Source organism: Galeopterus variegatus, unplaced genomic scaffold, assembly GCF_000696425.1.
Source record: "Galeopterus variegatus unplaced genomic scaffold, G_variegatus-3.0.2 Scaffold3633, whole genome shotgun sequence".
NCBI lineage: Eukaryota > Metazoa > Chordata > Mammalia > Dermoptera > Cynocephalidae > Galeopterus > Galeopterus variegatus.
This window is the reverse complement of record NW_007729744.1, coordinates 176,272-196,579: the sequence shown is the minus strand read 5'-3', so window position 1 is coordinate 196,579 and position 20,308 is coordinate 176,272. Positions and strand designations below refer to the sequence as shown.

Genomic DNA, 20,308 nt, shown 5'->3' with positions numbered 1-20,308 from the left:
TTTTCCCCTTATTAAGATAACTATAGTAAGTTACCCTCAAAAGTTTCTACCAGAAGTAGCCAGGTTACTCCATGCCATCTTGGCACTGACACAGGAGCATGTGCAAGGCCACTTAGTTTCACTATAAAAGGACTTTTAAGTAAGCTCATGTCAAAGCAAAAATCAGATATTAATTTTAATGAAGTTATGAGTAGTCAAATAGAGACATCTTTAGATTATACCAAAACAAATTTATACTCGCACTTTAATAAGAAATGAAAACCATAAACAAGTTATGATTTTACTAGAGCAGCAAAAATAAAAGAAAAAAAAGACAAAAGCAAAATTTGATCTAGGTTTCTAGTTCTTAGACATAAATAACTATCTCAAGTCTTCAGAATGTCTAAATTTGATTTTTGGTATTCCAACTGAAATTTCCCTTAGACTCTGAACGTTTAGCTTCATGATTTTTTGACACAGTTAGGTGGAATTTGGTCTTTCTTAAATGTCACATGTTCCTTAGAATTTGAGAAAGAAACAAAGCCCTACACCCCACTCCCTTCTTTGTTAGAAAGCCAAGACATGCATTATTTAATTCCATCTTGGCTTCAGAAGCTTCACTTTTTTCTGCATTGCAAGAGTGAATTATTATTATTGGGAAAAAAGGTGTTTGACATGCAGTATGTAGCAAAGTATGTAGATCTATGTAAAAAATTGAAATAACTACAAAATAATCACTTTTACTTTTAATAGCTGTAAGGTAGATTGAGAGCATTCTGTGGAAGCCATGTCTAAGAATACAGATCAGGTAGTTACTGATCCTTTCTGGTTCTAGTCCTTAATTTTTTTTCAAATATCTTTCATGGCAAAACTACTCACTTGTATACTGGTTCAAAGGAAAAATAAACTCACTAGAAAATTCAAGACTATGCCAAAATCTTTATCAATGTTCACTCCACAAGGAGTAAACAAAATAAAGCTTGAGAAAATAAAAGTGGTGTCAATTGATATAATATACACGCTTTTAAAAAATTTTCCCAATGATAAGTTGAAGACCAGTTTTAGGATACTTACTGAGCATCAAGTTGTTTAAGAATGAATCAATAAACTTATGTACAATACAGAAAGGATAAGTAGTCCGAATATTGGGGGTATAAGGTCTGGAAGATTTGTTGGCAACTACCTTGTTTAGGCTTCAATACTACCAGGATGTTTAATTGTCTTTTTCTAACAAAAAAACTTTCAGATGCCTGTGTTCCGCATTCAGACTACTTCAGTGACAAGACAATGTCCAACGGTGAAAAAATATGATATGAATATATTGTAACATAATAGAAACAATCCTGAACTTATATGATATTTCAAATATCATATTTCAGACAGCATGTTTACTTTTGATTAACAACCAAGAAGAGCACTCTTCATGTATTTAACAAAGGTAGTATTAATGCATCAAAAATATTTCTTAAATATTGTAAATGGAGCCACAAAACCTCAACATGAAAAGTCCTATCCTGGAGTTCTACTTAGCTAGAATTAGATCTGTATTCTCAGCAGCAAGCAAGAGACTCAGAAAATACTAACTTTAATTACAAACTTTATTTGTCAATACAATTCACAGTTTATACATGGCGCATTCCACCATATGAACTTTCAGAACAGTTATTGAGAAAATGGGTGTAGCTTTCTTTCTAAAAGAGCCTGACTTTCTAAAAGTTTGGTTAGAATGTTTTAAGTTTATAAAAGTACCTTCAACAAGTTAACTGAATATTTACATTTCTAGCTTAAATTTAAATTTTGGAAAATAAGTATCTATTAGTTTGTTTGTCTTTTAAGATCCTGGGTTTCTTTTTGAAGACTCTAATCCGAATGCCTCTTATTCAGACATACACCCCTCAAAAGTAAAAACAAACAAAAAAACCAGTTTTGCAATTATATTTATGGAAATCATCTTCTTTCTGCATTTTAAAAATTATATATATTTATAAAATGTACAGCAGATCTAAGTATGAAAATAAAGGAAAGGGTAGCAATTTATTGGGCGCATTTACCGAATTTTTTTCTGAATCTTGGAAATATCCAAAGAATTGCAGGATATAAAATTAAACTAAAAAGAATTATCAGCCTTTTCTATCTTAAAAAAAAAAGACTCTCAAGATTTAAATTGTGCTTTAACAGCTTTTTCTCTAATGCCAGAGATGAATTATGCCTGCAATCTGCATTTTTCCAAGTGCAAAATCACAGTGATCCCAGTTTCAACTTCTGCTTTTCACACCTGGTTACAACTTCAAAGGAACACCTAGGGAAGGCTAGGACTGTGTCCTCCTCTCACGGCTGCATCACCTCCCCTCATCTGGCAAAAGTCACCCAGGGAAAGAAAATTACATAAGCCTTTTATACATCCAAAAGCAAATAATTGCTGGCAGTATGTTTATTAGCAAATGCTCGTTTTGCTATTTTCTTTTTATCAGAATGGTAATTCACACCAACTGTTTCAAATCTCTTCCAGGAATATCCATTTTTAACATCTTTCTTTTGTCAGATCATTTTTATATGTGGGTTTTCTTCTTCTGCCTTTAAAAGATGTATGCTTATTAATAAATGATAAATTCCAAATACTGCCAGGAAAAAGGGACTACTTGGGAGCGGCCAATTTTACTGGCCTGGTAATAATTACACAGTATTAATGTACCATTGGTACCTGAGTCAAATAAATACTCAGAGGGGCCATCTCTGCACCTCTTTCTCTGCAGTGCCTTTAACGCGAGGCAACGCTGAGTGCTGCTTAGATGTCCATCTAATTTGGCATCTATTCCTTCTTCGCACATCATCACTTCCAGCATTTTACACACTGTTTCTAGCAAGGTATGGTATCTAAAAGGGAGTACTGAGGAAAAGACTGCAGAGGTGAGCCTAGGGGTGAAGGCGGGGAAGGAGAAACCACACATTAGCTAGAGAGGTTCTGTTTCTTTATAAGATAAGGCACTGACAGAAAATTTCTTAGGTAAAAGGCTGCATAAGAATTTCTCGCCATTTACAAAAAGAAATGTTGTCATCCATAAATGGTCCAGATCTAGGCTCAGTTAGGTAGACCCTGAAAAGTTAAGGACTGATCCCTCAAAGCTACATTATTACCAAAAACAATTATAATTCGTTCTGAGGCCTTATGGCACGTTAGGAAAAGAGGGAGGAAAACAGTCTGGGCACAAAAAGGCATCAGACATTGCTTGTCATTCCACTTGCCAGAGACAGTGGACCTTTCAACAAGCGTCATCAGAAAGATAGTGCTGGCTCATAATTCCAAACTCTCCTGATGGCAGATGACTATGACGGGGTATCTATTTGTTTCCCCTTTTGAGCTCATGCACAATTTAAAAAATGCTGCCAGCAACAGTCATGAAGGGCGGGCGTACAGAAGTCCTCGCCTATGGCTACGCCTGGGGCTCTTCACAGAGAGGGCTACTTAATGTTCTCAATGACAGCAATCTCTTCGCCAGCACAGTGTGGCGTCAGACCATTCAAATAGATACTCTCAGTCTTCAGCAAGGGAGGCAAGATGTCCCTCTCGCTGGTCAGGTGGTTCACCGACAGGGTCCTCCTGCAAGGAGTCAGCTCCTGGCTGTGGTTCCCAGCCAGCTCTGCTGAGAGCTTCCGCTTGATGGAGGTGGCGCGCTGGAACTTGTCATAGATCTCTACACTCAGCCGCCTCCTGGTTTCTTTGAATTCGGCTGTGACGTTGGCTGTCCACTCAGCAGCGTGTGCTCTGAACTCTCCCACCTGGAACGTACAGCAGAGAAAAGACAGAGAGATCACATGACACTCAACATTCTGTGTGCTTTATCTTCCGTTCACTTAGAGAGTTTCAAAATGAAAATTGGAGTAACCTTTTGTAATACAGTGGTCTGAGAAATGATGTAATCAGGCAAGTGGTACAAATCACAATTCAATTTTATAAAGATATGGCTCTAAAAATTAATCTAGGAACCTAGACTCTATAATAAATCAAATGATATTTCAGAGGCAATAGCGTGCTTGTTTTTTGTTCACACACCCCATCATTGACAATTTTGATGCTGTAAAAAGGCAATCGCAAACTCTTTAAAAAAACTTTTTGAGTATTTCATTTTATCTTCATGTAATTTCAAAAGGTATTTGGATGTAAAAAAGGCAGTAAGATATAGTCGAAGCAGCAAGGTGGGTTAAAAGGGTCTGGAATATGCACCCAGGTGCCGTGGGTTGGTTCTGATAACAGTGATGCCGTTTGCTCAGGATGTAAACCTAGGTTTTAGAGATCAGAACTTTGTATCCAGTGACATATTGGCCATTTAGGAATTCTCTATTTCCTAAATAAGCAATAAAATATTTTGTTCCTGCTTTCAGGGGAGGCAAATTTTTTTAAAAAGAGAGAACTGGCAAGTCCATTTTCAGGCCGCGTGGGCAATGATGAAGTCCAAGGCATAGTTTCTCGATGAATGTTTGTGGAATTAAGGAAGTTGCTCCACTGTCTGACCTGCCATTTCCTTAGCTGTAGAACAGGCATCTTCACAGTACACACCTAACAGGGCGGCTGGGTAATGTACTTTACAGACTGTAAGAGCCTATGTATTTGTCATCATGTAGTTCTCCTTGCAGGCTCACAAAAGAATAATTTTCCAAGCATACCAGAGTATCTGCTACATGACCTCGAGCCCATCAGAAATCTTCTCTGACCTTTTTGAAAATTATGCCCATATTTTTATGCCCTGAAATGACTATTCCTATGGGAACCTTTACAATCTTCCTCATAATGGACAAGAATTGAATATTCTAGAATATCTCCTAGAATAATCTTCTAATATAGAGAAACTCCTCCACCTCCCTGTACACTTCTGCTTTCGGCTTAGGGAGACTCACTGAACTCATTTCTTCAGTGACATAGGTTTGCCCTTGCCTGGCAAGCACATAACCATAGCTCTGTTTATTTTATTTTTATAGGTTTGTTGAATTTTGTTTTCAACTTTGATACGGAAAATGTAACTGATGGTACCTAAACTTTTATGAGTATCTGAATTACAAGAGGGGGTAGACATGTACACATATTACAAGGTGATGTGTCCATTTACTCAGGTAGCCACAGACATACGTGTGTGTGTGTGTGTGTGTGTGTGTGTGTGTGTGTGTGTGTGTGTGTGTGTGTGTGTGTGTGTGTGTGTGTGTGTGTGTGTGTGTGTGTGTGTGTGTGTGTGTGCACAAACAGAATGGAACCCACAGTTATTCCTGGAGGGTGGCACGTGGCAAATGGATCCTTTCTCATTTATCCATAATCATATGTACACACACATTGATGATATACTCTTTATTTTAAAAGTTCTTTAATTTCCTAGTTGCACTGTCCTAATGAGAAATAATTGCTTGTTATCTGGGTCTGGCTCTGAAAAAAGGAAAGCTGGAAAAATGAGAACTCTGTGGTACATATAATTAACAAGATCAAGCAATTCTTAACTATAGAGGAAACTTAGAGGGAGCTTGCCGGGAAAGAGGTGCTAAATTCATAGCAGTTTAGCCTGGAGATAACTCAGTTCCTATAAGGGTCCCTGTCCAATTATACTTCAATATGGAACAGATTATGATGTGTTGAATTCTGTTGGTGGGAGCTCTCAAGTTGGAAGAGCACAGGCAAGTATCTATCAGGGGTAACAAACACCAAATCAGTCAGATTTTACTCCCTGCAAATTCCATACACACTTTTCAATAAAATCTCTCATAGATTATATTATTTTTCTAATTTTTACCTGTCTTTCTGTTTAAACTAAGAGTTCTCGAGATCAGAGTCCATACTACACTCATATTGGAGTATCTAAAACACGTAGTGTCTGACACAGTGAAAGCACTCAGGAGAAACTCACTGGATTGCATTTAATTAATAAATGAACACCATCTATAAAGTTCATAACACTTTTAATATAAAAAGTTAAGAGATCCAATTGTTTATCTACTATTCAATTTAATTTTAAAGACTTAAAATTTCACCATGCTTAAAGATTGTATTCAAATACAAAAATAAAGAGAAAAAAACTTGATCCATATGGTCTTGAACAAAATAGTTATCATTATCCCACATTACAAATTTCTCCTAGTTTACATTACAAGCAGATATCCTCAGCCGTGTAAAATTGTAGGTTAATAATAAAACAATAATAATTAACAAAAAACTAAAAAATTCTATCTGATCTTTACCCCCACCTTACCAATGATTTTATAAAAAAGGAATTAGCCTGTTCTATTTGAGAATTCATAATTTTCTTAATGCAGAAAGAACAAGTATCAAGACATTTTTTTCCATGATGAACTTTTCCTAGTAATAAAGGTTAATACAATAAAGAAAACAGGAAATAATCTACATTTCTGCTTAAATAAGCGTCTGTGAAAAGTACAAGAATCGGCTACTATATTCAATTTTTTCCCATATACAGGTGGTTAACCAAAAATAATCCCTAGCCTAGAAGATGTCCGTCGGAGTAAGCCTCTAAGTCATGACTCAAGTCTTGGGGCACTGTCAGAACTGACAGAACTAAAACTAGATCTATCCCATCAGCTTTGTTTTGGTTACCAGCCTCCCACCCCACAACCAATCCCCCACAAGCAGAAAAGGTGCTGACCCTCACAGAACCCGCCGCCCCTTTTCTTTGGTAATGGTCTCTTCTTTCTTTTTACTTAAAAAAATGTCTTCTTAAGAGAATTATAAAAGCAATAGACTTTGCCTATCAAAATTCAAATGCTAATCTATTGGCTTGTTAATTTTCTACCTTTTTTGAGTAGACTGTAGGTTTTATGTATATCCACAGCACCTCGCACCTGGTATAGCACACTTCCAATAAATATCTGTTAAATGAATAAACACATCACTGAAAATACATGCACTCTGTGACCTCACGTCTCTGTGACAGTGAGCAATGGTACATGTGCTGCTGTTGTTTTTCTTCTCTCTACACACACTAATCTCACTTTCTTCCTCTTCCATCTTGACTATCGCTAATATTTTTGCAAAAAATGGTCTTATATTAACCACATTATTTTGCAAATGGCTTTTTTCCTCATCCAATTTTAGTATTCTTTCCATGCTAGTACCCATTAATCTAACTCATAGTTTATATCAGCTGCCCAGCTTTCTCCAGCAAGATGGATATGCCAGGATTTCATCATCCCTTATTGATGGATATTCGGGGGGATTTGTTTTCCACTATTAAAAATAACGCATCAGTGAACATTCTTGTACATATATCTTTGCTAATGTGCACAAAGTATTATGTTAAGTGGAAACACTGGGTCAAAAGACATGAATATTTTCTGATGTTGTAGACACTGTGAAATTTCTGTCTGATTTTCTTGGAGAGGCAGAATAACATGCTGGATCTAGGTATCCAAGTTTGAATCCCAGCTCCACTACATATTCACTATGTCTTAAGGTAAGTTTTTTTTAACCTTCCTAGCCTCAGTTTCTCTTGAAATGGGAGAAACAAATGAATCCTCCCCACAATAGATACCAATTAAGTAAAGTAATATTTTAAAAGAACGATGCTAAGCACATGGTAGGAACCATATATATATACAAAATTTCACACAATCCCGTGACATAGACCTGCGTTAGCAGTGAAAATTCTTTTTATTATGGGTGTTTATTGAATATTGTTTTCAGACTCAGGATTCCCAGCAGCCCCAGTATTTCCTTTCTGCACAATGAGGTGTAACCTTTGCCTTTTCATGGCAACCCCCCCCCCCATTATTGGCACCTGCGTAGAAAGCTCTTTAAATATGTTAATCATTTCTGTATTGCAATTTAAACTTAAGTGATCATGATAAATTGGACAAAGAATAAAAACCTTCCTTACACTTGATCTGAATTTTCTTGATAAGAAAGTTTCACAAAGTCACCATGATGTTGGAGGTTGCACTAATGACACACACAAAACTTCTGGTAGCCAAGTGCTTCTACGAGTTAGTGATTCTTGCCAATTAGGAAAAGGCTAGATGAAAGAAAAGCTCAGACTTGTTGGAGTCCATACACTTCTTTAATTTCTTATCTTTAATTGCATTCAGTCTCTGGCAGAGGCTGGTATTTCTGTCTACTTTGGGAAACATGTTTTTTTCTAATTTCTCTACAATTCCCACAATTGGATAAGTAACCTCTGGAGGTCATCAGAGCTTCAGAGAACAGAAATGGGGTGGGCTGAAGGGAGCCTCAAGTTCCAGCTCTATAACCACATCTTAACCTTTTCTGCGCTTCAGATTTCTTATACATAAAATAAGGATAATAACCTATTTCACAGGAGAAACAAGTGAGATACATACATATCTGTGTGAATGTGTTCTTAAAATATACAAGACTGCACAATTAATAACAATAGTTGACAATAAGGTTGGTGATGATAATATGGTTTGCAAAGAGTATTTTAATTACTACAGTATTTCAAAAAGGTCATGGAAAAACTGAATTAAGAGATAATATGAATCCTTCCATGAACTTTTTGAAGATCCCTTGTACTTATTAATTCTAAGGACTAAACATCTTTTGGAGGAATGCAAGGATATATGGAAACCCACTCTATAGCAGGTTACATTAGGGTGAGAATACACTACCCAAATTTCATAAAGATACTGAAAACAAGAATTGACTCAAAAGTGTACACTTGGGTACTCATCTAAAACAACAATTGTATCTATTCCCTCTATTTAGTGCCCTGACTTTTTACCATTATTCATGATACTGAATTTAAGGACCACAACCACTCAAATTGAAAGCTTGAAAATAAGGAGAAAAAAAAAAAAGAGAGAAAGAGTCCCTCAAAAACCAAACTAAGGCAAGCAAAAAAAGAAAAGAACTACTCATTCCCATTCCTTTAAAAAAAAATCTTCACCCTATAGGATGGCCTACAGCGATGTATTCATTATTCAAGTACAGACTCATATCTTGTAACAGTTATAAAATTGTATATTCAAACTCTAAAGGTGCTTTTTTGTTTCCAAAGAAATTCAAAACTAAGTTTTTGAGACTATCACCTTTATATAATAAAATTTTTCTTAATTGACATGTTATGCTTGTGGTGTTCTGGATAATTAAAATGAATCCTTCTGCATTAGAATATTTTTCTTTCATTTGGTTTTTATAAAAATATTTCTGCAACTTCATTAAAGAGCATTTCATCTCCCTATAAGTAAGCAATCTATATCACTCAGTAACAAAGCTAAGCAACAAAAAGTGAGCAAAAACAACTCCCAAAGGATCACAGTGAATGACCCTGCAGCTCAAGCACTTCACTGAAGAATGAATCTGTCCCTGTGTCCGAGTATTCCTGATGGTCACATAACTCTCACAGCTCAGGTGATCTGACTTAGAAAACTGAAGGAACTAGAGTGCTACAGACAGACCCCCCACCTTCTAGACTCTGCAGAAACTGCTCTCGCCCATATCACTAGACGCGGTGGACCATTCTCTGTCCCTAACTTGCCTGATCTTCACAGCAGCAACTGGCACTCCTGACTGCTCCGTCCTTCCCAGTGCGTCTTTGCTCTTAGTTTCCAAATCAGCACACTATCATGTTGTTGTTTTACTGTTCAGGTCAATCACCTGTGCAGGCTCACTTTCTTCTGCCCTCTCCTAACAACCCGTGTTCCCCAGTGTTCTATTCCCATTTTCCCTGGAAGATCACAGTGTCCAGTTGTTTCAATTACCACCTGTTTGCTGGTGACTCCCAAGTCCACATTTCTGGGTCACATCTCTACTGAATTCTGCATGTCTGACTGCTCATTGAACATCTTCACTTTAGATGACTCCCAGGCGTCTCAAACTTGACATATCCCCAAATGAAATCATTTAATTCCTCAAACCTGTTTCTTGGATTTAATACCCTATCACAGCACCATTAAGCACTAAGTTTCCCAAGTTGAACTTCAGTTTAATCCTTGTTCCTCTTAGTCAAGCTTACATCAAATCAACCCCAAGTCCTGCTTATTAACTTTTTTCCTCTCAATTCCTTCACTTCTCTCCATTCCTATGGTCAAAGCTGTTGTCCAACCCACCATCTCTTAGAGCACCTCCTAGTTTAACTGGCTTCTCGACAGCAAAGAGGATATATCTGCCGCACCTTGTTTATTATACACAGCTCCTAGAAGACTGTACATAGTGGGAACTCAGTCAGTATTTGCCGGATAAATAAATGAGTAAGAGAATCAATGACAAACAAATCAATCAAATTTTTGATACACAATCCAGTAAAAAGTGTCTGCTTCCTGGTTAACTCTGATGGGATGATCTAGCTCCTCTCAGGAGGGATACACAGCTGGTGAAATGATGAAAAGCACTGAGCACTAGCTAGGTCCACTTATAATAAAATTCCAAAACATGTTTCCTCAAACTAACATTTTAGTCGTTGTAGAGCCTCCTTGCCGTTCTGAGAAGCCTATGATGCTATTATATTTCACCCTCAAAGTGAAGAACCTCATGCCTGTTGAATTGATCCTTTCCATCAGCTTTCCTTTTCTTACCCTTCTTCTTACCAGCACTCTAACCCTTTTCATCCCTCCCACCATCCTGCAAGACAATACCTGACTAGGCCATCCCAGAACTTGGGCTTTACCATCTTTATGACATGCAACCTAAACTTAAAGAAAGGATAAAAATTTCACTTTAGAAGAATCACTAACATCGTCCTCGGCAACAATGAACATTTATTAAAAACCTGATAGCTTTTCAAGGTAGCAAAGTCTCATGATTACAAAGGGCCAGTATTTGCCTCCCCAAAAGTGGTTCCAAACCCTGCAGTCCTCAGGTTTTCTAACATATCTCAGATAATACCAAGAAGGCCCTTGCATTGATAGCAACATAATTTAAAATCAAGCACTTGCCATTCCAACATTTTTAGGGCAATTTTCCTAAATCACATAAGATTGACAGGATGGCCCAAGAAGGATGAAAGTTCACTATTCTAGAAGCTTGCAATTTATGAAGTTTACAGTAAGCTCATTTGTAACCATAAGGAGTATTTATCACTCCCTTGACTCCAATCAACTACATGACAGATTCCTTAAGGGAAAGGATCACTGCCCTATTTCTTACCGAGTTCAACCTTCCTTCCCACTCAGTCCACACTTGGAAAATGCTTTGAGTTAGCAATTTAATGAAATACATTTAGTCTTCCCAACCAGATGGCAAGCTAATGACAGAGACTACACATTCTATTTATTTCTTCTGTACATTAAAGTACCCAACTTGGTAATTTGAATAAACTAGCCTCCTGCATACATTTTGAATGACAAGTGAGAAATCTGCTACCATTGACTGATATAGCCCTCTTCTTGTACAAACACACCCAGGCTCTCTCATATGAGACTGCTATTTGCAGAAGTTCTGTATCAGTGTGTGTTGGTATAGCCCTGAAGAGAAAGCAACTTATAAATCAATTTTAATAATATTAAAACGTTTATATCCTTTGATAAAAGCCAATAATGTATAGAAATTTACGGGTCAAGAATTTCAAGCAAAGGAAAAAGTAAATATTAGGAAGATATTCTCTGAACCATATTTTTAATATTGAGATTAATAAATATCATATGGAGGCCAAAGTTTATGAGAAACCAATCAGCTATAGGAACTATTTTCCACTATTATGATTGTGTTAGGTAAAGTGATAAAAGAAAATGATATTTTATACAACTGATTACAACTATATAAAACAATAAATGCATATAAGTAAGGATATTAAAAGTATGTAAAAATAGAAATTGTAGATCTTTTTTTTTTTTTTTTCCTTTTTGTCTTTCTTTCGTGTCCGGCAACGGATCACAACCCTCAGTGTCGCGCCCGTACCGGACCGGGACTGGCAACGGGATCGCAGCCCTCAGTGTTGCACCCGCACCTCACTCAGCCAGTGAGCAGGAACCGGTCTGTATGTGGGATCTGAACCCTCGGCGGGAGCGCCGCTGCGCTCCCAAGCGGCGCACTGTAGCAGTGCGCCACCGGGCTGGCCCAGAAATTGTAGATCTTAACAATTGCCTATTGAGTATCTATTATATGCCGGGCTTAGTGTTGGCTTTCTTGAGGTCCACAAATTTGTGAGTAGTTTTTTTTTTTTTTCCTTTTAAGTCTCTCCTGCTTAGTGTTACAATATAATCTATGCAGATGCAGTGCACAGCATAGCCCTGAATGAACCTTGTGAAGGGAGAGTTCTCTATGGGTGCTATTTATTTGCTCAACACAACTTAAGCATAGGAACTGGACAGCAATCACTACTGGCAGTCTTTCTTATCCAGATATCAAAGTAAAAAAATACCTTGAGGGAGTCTTTAATTTTTAATGTCATAAAGAAAATAAAAAATGATTGAGACCAACTCTGCATTTCTGAATCAACTCTACATTGTTGACTAAAGTATGACTGATTATACTTTACTATACACCTAAGTGTGATGAAGGTTAATTTCCTATCCTGATTTTCATGTTTGTTTAATGATTTCACTTCTGAAAGTCTCCTTGCCTCTATCCCAGATCAAATCATCACTGAAGTAGTCATTTCTTTTCAATAGAAAGTATAACATGATTTAAAGGGAATTTTCAGTCCTTTCAGCTTGAGAAACTTTTTACATTGCAGTTTTTAAAAACTTGGTCTTTATTAGCTATATTTCTAAGAAGAATATTTTCCTCCAAATACTCTGCGAAACGTCAGCTATATATTTTTCCAAGAAAGTAAAGCCAATTTTTGAGGAGCAGTACTTCCTTATACTATCTTTTTCCCTCTAATCTATTTTTGTGACAAGAAGACATATTATCCTACCCTGGCTTTTGATAAGAAAACAGTTTCTAGGGCAAGTTTCATCTAAAAACGTCTTCTCCACACGGCAGAAGTCTCTGCCTCCCCACCAGCTGGGACTACCTAAAATTTCACTATTGAGTATTAGCTAATATGCTGGAGGCTCCCCAGTTTTAAACAATACTGTCTCATGAATCCTGTTTTCCATAAAATTCAGCAGTTGAGAGGTTGAACACTGTTTCATTTTAAACATGCTCCCTAATTTATCTATATAAACTTGAGAAACTCCTCAAATTTAGAATAACTCAAAACAAAATTATTTATTTACCTTAATTATCTATTTCACTTTGACCTTCAAGTCTATCTGAAGCTTTGTCCCCCTGAACAAGTCTTCAGCCCTCTGAGTCTTTCCATTTAACTGGAAAACCTAGCGTCGTCTGCTTCAATTTTCCACCCAGCACACTTGCTCCAACTACCTACTAGCTTTGAAATTCCACAACACTCGGTACAGAGTTTTGGTTTCTGGTCATAAAGAGAAGAGTAAAAACTGAAATTTGCTACTATTCTGAATGATCCTTCTCCAGTAGATGAATATCCCAGCAACACTACTCCAATCAGTTGCAGCCAGCTGCTTTATGACTGGAATCTGTGCTGCGATTTGGAAATGTGACAACAGCAACTCTGCCAGTGCCCTGTCTTCCTCCCAAAGTCCTTCCACCGGCCATTACTTTTGACTCACTGCCTTCCCGTTCTCACTTTATGTACAAGGCCTTTTTGTAATCCTATAATCTTGTCCTAGTTATTTTCTTCCTATCTATATTTTTCATTCTAAGTGTCTTTACTTTCTCTTCTCAAGTAATCCTTACCTAACTATGAATAACAATCACTTGTTAAAAATAAGCCAGTCCCTGTCCTGGAGTCATCAGTAAATGAGGATTTTCTATCTGAAACTCTGTAAAGTTTTTCCAATTACCAATGGGTAGACTAACTCAAGTAGTGGATAATACTTGTAAGAGCATCACTGACTTTTCTTTAAAAACAAAAAAAAAGGTCCTATTGATGTGCAGATATAGCCATTGTTTTTGATGTGGGTAGAGTAACACAGACGGAGAGCCTTTTCCCTAAGTGATGTCTTCAAAAGAATCGGAAGAAAAGCTGAGCATTCAGGATCTGATAATAACCATTTGGTCATTTTCTTCATGAGGAATAGAGCTGAAGAGGTCGTCCTCGTCTTTGAACACTACTTTCCTGTCCCTTTTGACTGTGGGGTTTTCGTTTACTTTTCTCAGTGCTCAGATGCTTACATATCTTAATGCTTTGAGAAGTTAAATACTAAAAGCAGCTAGCTGAGTTGAAAACATCCCTCTGGTTAAATTTGTAAAAATAATTTGCCTACTTTGCATTTCAATTTCAGAGGTTGCCTAGACTGTAATTCCTAACAATTATCATTACTTTCCTGAAGTACAGTATTGACATTCCATTGTATGGTTGAACCGTACTGTTAGAAAGAACAATTCAAATTATTCTCTTTACCTACCAGGTTTTAAAAAAAAAAAACCTAAAAGGATTACTTCAGTGTCACATTATCTTGATAGAACAGTACATGATGTTTTTCTCTGGTTTTCAGGAAAGTATATGTAATATTCATAAGGTCTCCTTAACCTAAACTGCTTTTTTTAGTTAGCAATGTCTTCACTTCTTAATACCACACATATTAACATAATTGTGTAAAGATTAAGTACAATAGTACTTAGTCTTTTTTTAATAAAAACAATGTCAAAAAAATTATAACACTAAAATTAATACCATTATTTTAAATAATATCTTTCTTCTACAAATGTCAAAGTATGATATATAATGTTAACTGTCTTAATAATGAGGTGGGGCTGCAAAACTAAACATTCACGTGTGGAGTAAACTCATCTAATTTTTATCATCATGTCACTGAATGCCCTTGAAAATCTCCCCACTCGTCTGGTATTGGGGTTTCTTTAACAATCAATACATTTTATAAAGCTCATCCAACTGATACAACACCTCATTGTACTGTAAAGACGGAGATATTGAAATTCATAGAATAATATAAAATAATTTAAGTACTTTTAATTAAATTACATGCACTGTTATATGATTTATTCTGCATAGATATTTGTTTAGCTGCCAGGATAACGTGGAACCTCTACAAGTACTAATGTCTGATGATGGGGGGTGGTGATGGGGGTGTTGGGGATAATCATCTGTTTGTTTAAATTCTTAAAGGTGTGCAAAAATACCATGTCAAAAGTAATAACTGAATGAGGGGTGGGCCAGAATTCAAAGGCATTCACCGTTAAAATGTTTTCATTGTATGAGCTGGCCAGTTAGCTCAGTTGGTGAGAGCGTGATGTTGTAACACCAAGATTCAGACTCCCCCTTGGGCCAGCTGCCAAAAAAAAAAAAAAAAAAAAAAGATTGCCTAAAATGTATGCATTATATATTTAATGAAATCAAGGTATTTAATGACATTCCAAAATTCATCAGGAAACTGAGATTTAGTAGTTGATTACCTATTTTTTTTTTTAAAAAGGGCATCTTATATTCACGACAAGAATGTAGGACCAGTCCACTAAAAAGTGATTTTGCTTCCTGTATTAGTCTGTTTTTGTTACTTATAACAAAATTCCTGGAACTGGGTGATTTATAAAGAATATAACATTTATTGCTTACAGTTTTTGAGGCTGGGAAGTCCAAAGTCTATCTGGTGGTGGTGACGGTGACCCAGGGGTCTCACATTGCAAGATGGTGGAAGCAGAGAGAGCAGAGAGAGAAAGAGAGAGAGACAGACTCTCCTCTTCTTTTAATGACCCAGTAAAGGTTATAAATCCCTTCCACATGAAGTAAATTCAACATTGATGTATGTAAGTGGAGTCTTCATTTTTAAGTGGAAGACCATTCAAAGCAATATGTTTTGCAAATTTCATTTTGTATACTGTTTTATCTCAACTGCCTAGCACATTATTGGCACATTTAGGTGCTTAGTAAAATTTTGTTGAATGAATGTCCAAAGAACCAAATGAATTTTGAGGTGTCATAAGAAGGTGATGATACAGAGTTCTGGGTAGAACACCATGAGTCTCAGACAAGGAGTCCCAATGGATTAGACTGGGAGAAAGGCTACTGCCCTCAAGGTGCTTTCTGGAAAAAACAGACAAATAATTGCACAAATAACTACATAATTGCAAATCATGATTAAGTACAATTAAGACAAAGTAGAGGACGTGATAGGAGCATGTAAGGAGGAGGAATAATTTAGGCTGGAGGAGTCAGATGGGATGTCTGGAGAGAATGGACATTTGATCTAACAGCTGAAAGGTCCATGTAGTGAGCAAGGTGACAGGTGTGGACAGCACTGGGAAGGGACAGGACTGACATGAAAAAGAGCTTGGTGCATTCAGAGAAATAAAAGAAGGCCTGTATGAATCCACAGGTCGAATCCACAAGATGAGGCCTGTGAGATAGGACAGACGCCAAGTGACACATGGATACAGCAGGAGTGTTAACGTGAAGACTGTGAGCTTTATTCTCAAAGCAGTGTGAGGCACCTGGAGTTTGAAATACAGAATAACATGATCACATTTGGACTGTGGTTTCTGTGTGTGCACTGCATGAGTTGATCCCTGGAATGAAGAAAGAGTAGGATGTCTACTTTTATTTACTTTTATTTATTCTTATCAAGTTGCTACTCATATTTAATATCTGGAATGACACTGGTGCCCTCCCTTGGTCCCTGTGGTCTGTGGAGGAAGGCTGAAGGAGGAGCAGGATTTCCAAGGTGGGCAGGTGGATGGGGCTGCCTCATTTTCCCGCTGTCAGCAAACACTGATGCATTAGAATTTAAGGGCTATGGGGTTTTGGCAATGTGTTTAATTCTATAAAACCAAGACTTTGAAATACTAGAATTTTTTTTTTTTTTTGTCTTTTTCCGTGTCCGGCAACGGATCGCAACCCTCAGTGTCGCCCCCGTACCGGACCGGGACCGGCAACGGGATCGCAGCCCTCGGTGTTGCCCCCGCGCCTCGCTCAGCCAGTGAGCGGGAACCAGTCTGCATGTGGGATCCGAACCCTCGGGCGGGAGCGCCGCCGTGCTTCCCAAGCGGCGCACTATCCAGTGCGCCACCGGGCCGGCCCTGAAATACTAGAATTTTTTGTAAAGCTAAATAGCATGATGGGGTGCGGCCATTAAAATTTTATGCACCAACATTCTGGTTGTCTCATGGCATAACACTTACAAATCGCATATGCATTTTCCTTTCTTAAAATCCGATACCTGCTTTATGATGATGAATGTTTTCTGCAAGATGTTACCTGAAAGGTATTTTGAAGCAAACCCATTTGATCCACCCCTTAAGGGATGTAAGATGTAAGATGGCAACTGCAGTTAAAAAAAACAACAACAACAACAACTTTTTAATGTGTATAATGGAAGGAGAATTTTTGAAATGCATGATTGGAAATGTTGCATTGTTATGTGTGTCCAAATAAAGAGGTGCCACTTATCAAATAACACTTAGAAAATTCGAAGAAGGATTTTACAAAATGTTTAAAAGTCTACAAACAAAAGGTTTTGGTGAATGTTAAACATGGACTGATCTGAACTTAAAAATAACAGTTTCATGTCACTGAAGGTAAATATTTTCTAGCTCAACAAAACCATTTGTACATTTAATAAATGATATTGAGAACTAAGTACAATGTTTAGTAGGCAAAATCAAAGCTGCATTTCTTTCATTTGGATCTGTGTATCTGCACAAGTTACTTTTTTCAGACATGACAGCCATTAAATTAAGAATCAAAATAAACTGCTCTATGAAGCAGAATTAGAATTTGGTATAACACAGAGTGCTAAATCCAGATTTGGAAAAATAATGGAGCATGCAAATCACATTGCTCTTGTTATTAAGTTTTAGGGAGAGCAAAAAAGTTTTTCATATTATCAATAAGTGCAACTAAAATATTTAAAAAACCATTTTTACATTAATCTTTTAACATTTGTATTTTTGCATGCATCTTAAATATGTATCCAACATATTAGTACGGGAATACAGTAGTCCATCTATGTAACTTATAAATAAATATATATAGTGGAGACACGTGCTCAAATTTTTTTTACTAATAACAATCCACAATAAGAATTTGGAGACAACGGGAGAAAAGGAACAGATTGATGGGAGGTGAGGAAGGAAGCAGGGCATGTAGTCAGGATTCTACCTGGTGGATCACGCAGACTGAGATGGCAGTTTGGGGGATGGAGAAGCAGGCATCAAAGTGGTGGTATGGAGAAGGAGTACAGAGGAAAACATTTATGGATTTTTTTTGGTTATAGAATCACCAGAACCTGTGAGCATGAGCCATGTCGATGAGGAAGAAGAAAGTATCAAGAATGACTGGAAAGATTTTGGTGGGAGCAACTGGACGGATGTTGGGTGATATTTACTAAGAACTGGAACATTAGCATAGGATATTTAGGGAGCGGGATATCAAGATCCCATGTGGGTCATGTTAAATTTGAAATAGCAAATAGGTCATTGATTAACAAAACATCCCCCTTCACAGCAGCTCCTGCCATCGTCCGGAGGGAATTGCAATTTCTATGCAAATAACTCAGTGAGCACCACAGCCTCACCAGCCTCTACCTCCAGCATTCCCAGAACTTCAACCTTTGTTCTAAGTCAATACCCACTCTCATGTCCATATCCTGGACCTCATCTCTGACTGTAACTCTAATTGCCCCAGCTGTCATACTTACTTTCTTACCACTATCATCCTGTTCTGTGACCGCATTGAGTCTTGTAGACAGTTGGTCCATTACTGCCTCCATCAAGCGATCCCATTTTGACTCCTTCCTTCACTATGTTAACTCACAAAGCATCATCTCTACACTCTCCCAGCACCTGGTAAGTGTCCTCTTTTCTCCAGCATCATTGGTGTTCCTACCTATAGCACTGTATCGTGGCTACTGGTGTATGTCTGTCATGTTTCCTATTAGACCTGGGTCACCAAAGGTTGAGACTGTCTTATTCACCTTTTTATCTCCAGCACCTATCACAGTGCCTGAAACATACTGGCTATCCAATAGAGCTTTAAAGAAGTGAATTGTGCAGATAAAATTATCAGCTTTTTCTTTAAACTATTTACCCGAAATCTATCTAATATTTGAGTCAAACATCAATGTTCAAAAATCCAGTTCAACAGAAAAACTAAAGGGAGTTATTTTAAAACTTAAAGCCACTAAATCTGGTTTATGTTTATTAAATAAGGTTTATATTCATTAATAATATTCATTGTACGCACAGTGGAAATCCTATTCCATGAAATGTCAGATATATGTTCTGCTTTTCTATGAAAGTCAAGGGAAAAAATTATTTAGACTTCCCAGGCTAAACCAGTTTCTGATCATGTGGCACTGCCAGTGTCGATGTCAGTATGTTATAGACATGCGGTGTCAGTAAGTTATAGATGAGCAGCTGGAGAGTTCAGATAAAGAGAAATGAAAAGTGAGTAACAAGCTAGAAAAGAGTAAGTCTTTATTTTGTTTTTCTTTGTTGCTTTTGTTTTCAGAGGATAATGCATATATCTCTGAATATATGCTCTATTGGTTTAAAAGTATCTTTATCACAGTTAAACTTTGCTAAATAGAATGTGTAAGAAAATATTCAATAAGGTCTAAGCAGATCCAGGAAAACTATTTTTCCATCTTTTTCAAAGGTGAAATTGCTTCCAAGTACTTTTTTTTAAGAGTAAACCCTCCCATGTACAATTGCATGGGTGTGGGTGGTCAACATTTACAGAAACTCTCTGAAATAATTGATGATCTGGGTATGGCTGTCCACTTTGACACACTGGATGAAATACAGAAGTAGCAAAATAAATACGAAGCCCTGAGATATTCTCCAAGAATTGCTTTGGATTGGGGGAAAATAAGTGGTGTGAATGGACACAGTTATATCACTGTCACAGCACTTTGTCTTTTACTCATCCTCTTTCTAAATCCTTTAAATAATGCCAATTAAAAACAATAAAATTTCTGGAAGGAAAAGCACAATCTATACAATTAGCACAGAACAACCAGCTTTGTTATTGCCAGAGACAAGTTATTGCCAGAGATTCTGATCTTAGTCTATAGCTGTGCTGTCCACATCAGTAGTCATTGCCATTGAGGCTACTGGATAATTCAAAAGTGGCCAGGGTGACTTGAGATGTGCTCTAAGTATAAAATACACACCATATTTTGAAAACTTATTATTAAAAAGAATGAAAATGTCTCACTCATAATTTTTGTCATAAAATACACACCATATTTTGAAAACTTATTATTAAAAAGAATGAAAATGTCTCACTCAATATTTACATGTTAAAGTGATAGTAGTTTGGATATACTGGGTTAAATAAAATATATTATTAAAATTAATTTCAGAGGCTGGCCCGGTGGCGCACTGCTACAGTGAGCCGCTTGGGAGCATGGCGGTGCTCCCGCCGCGGGGTCGGGGCCCCCACAGAGACCGGTTCCCGCC

At 37.1% G+C, this 20,308-nt stretch overlaps 1 protein-coding gene across 1 annotated transcript in view; it reads right to left on the bottom strand.

Annotated features, from left to right (window-relative positions):
- Positions 1-1,559: 1,559 nt before the first annotated feature.
- KCNK2 (potassium channel, subfamily K, member 2) overlaps positions 1,560-20,308 on the bottom strand; it is a 150,854-nt gene continuing 132,105 nt past the window's right edge. The window contains exon 7 of the mRNA XM_008585598.1: positions 1,560-3,756. Within this exon, the coding sequence (XP_008583820.1) occupies positions 3,439-3,756 (318 nt within the window). The 3' untranslated portion in view covers positions 1,560-3,438. The remainder of the gene's footprint in view (positions 3,757-20,308) is intronic.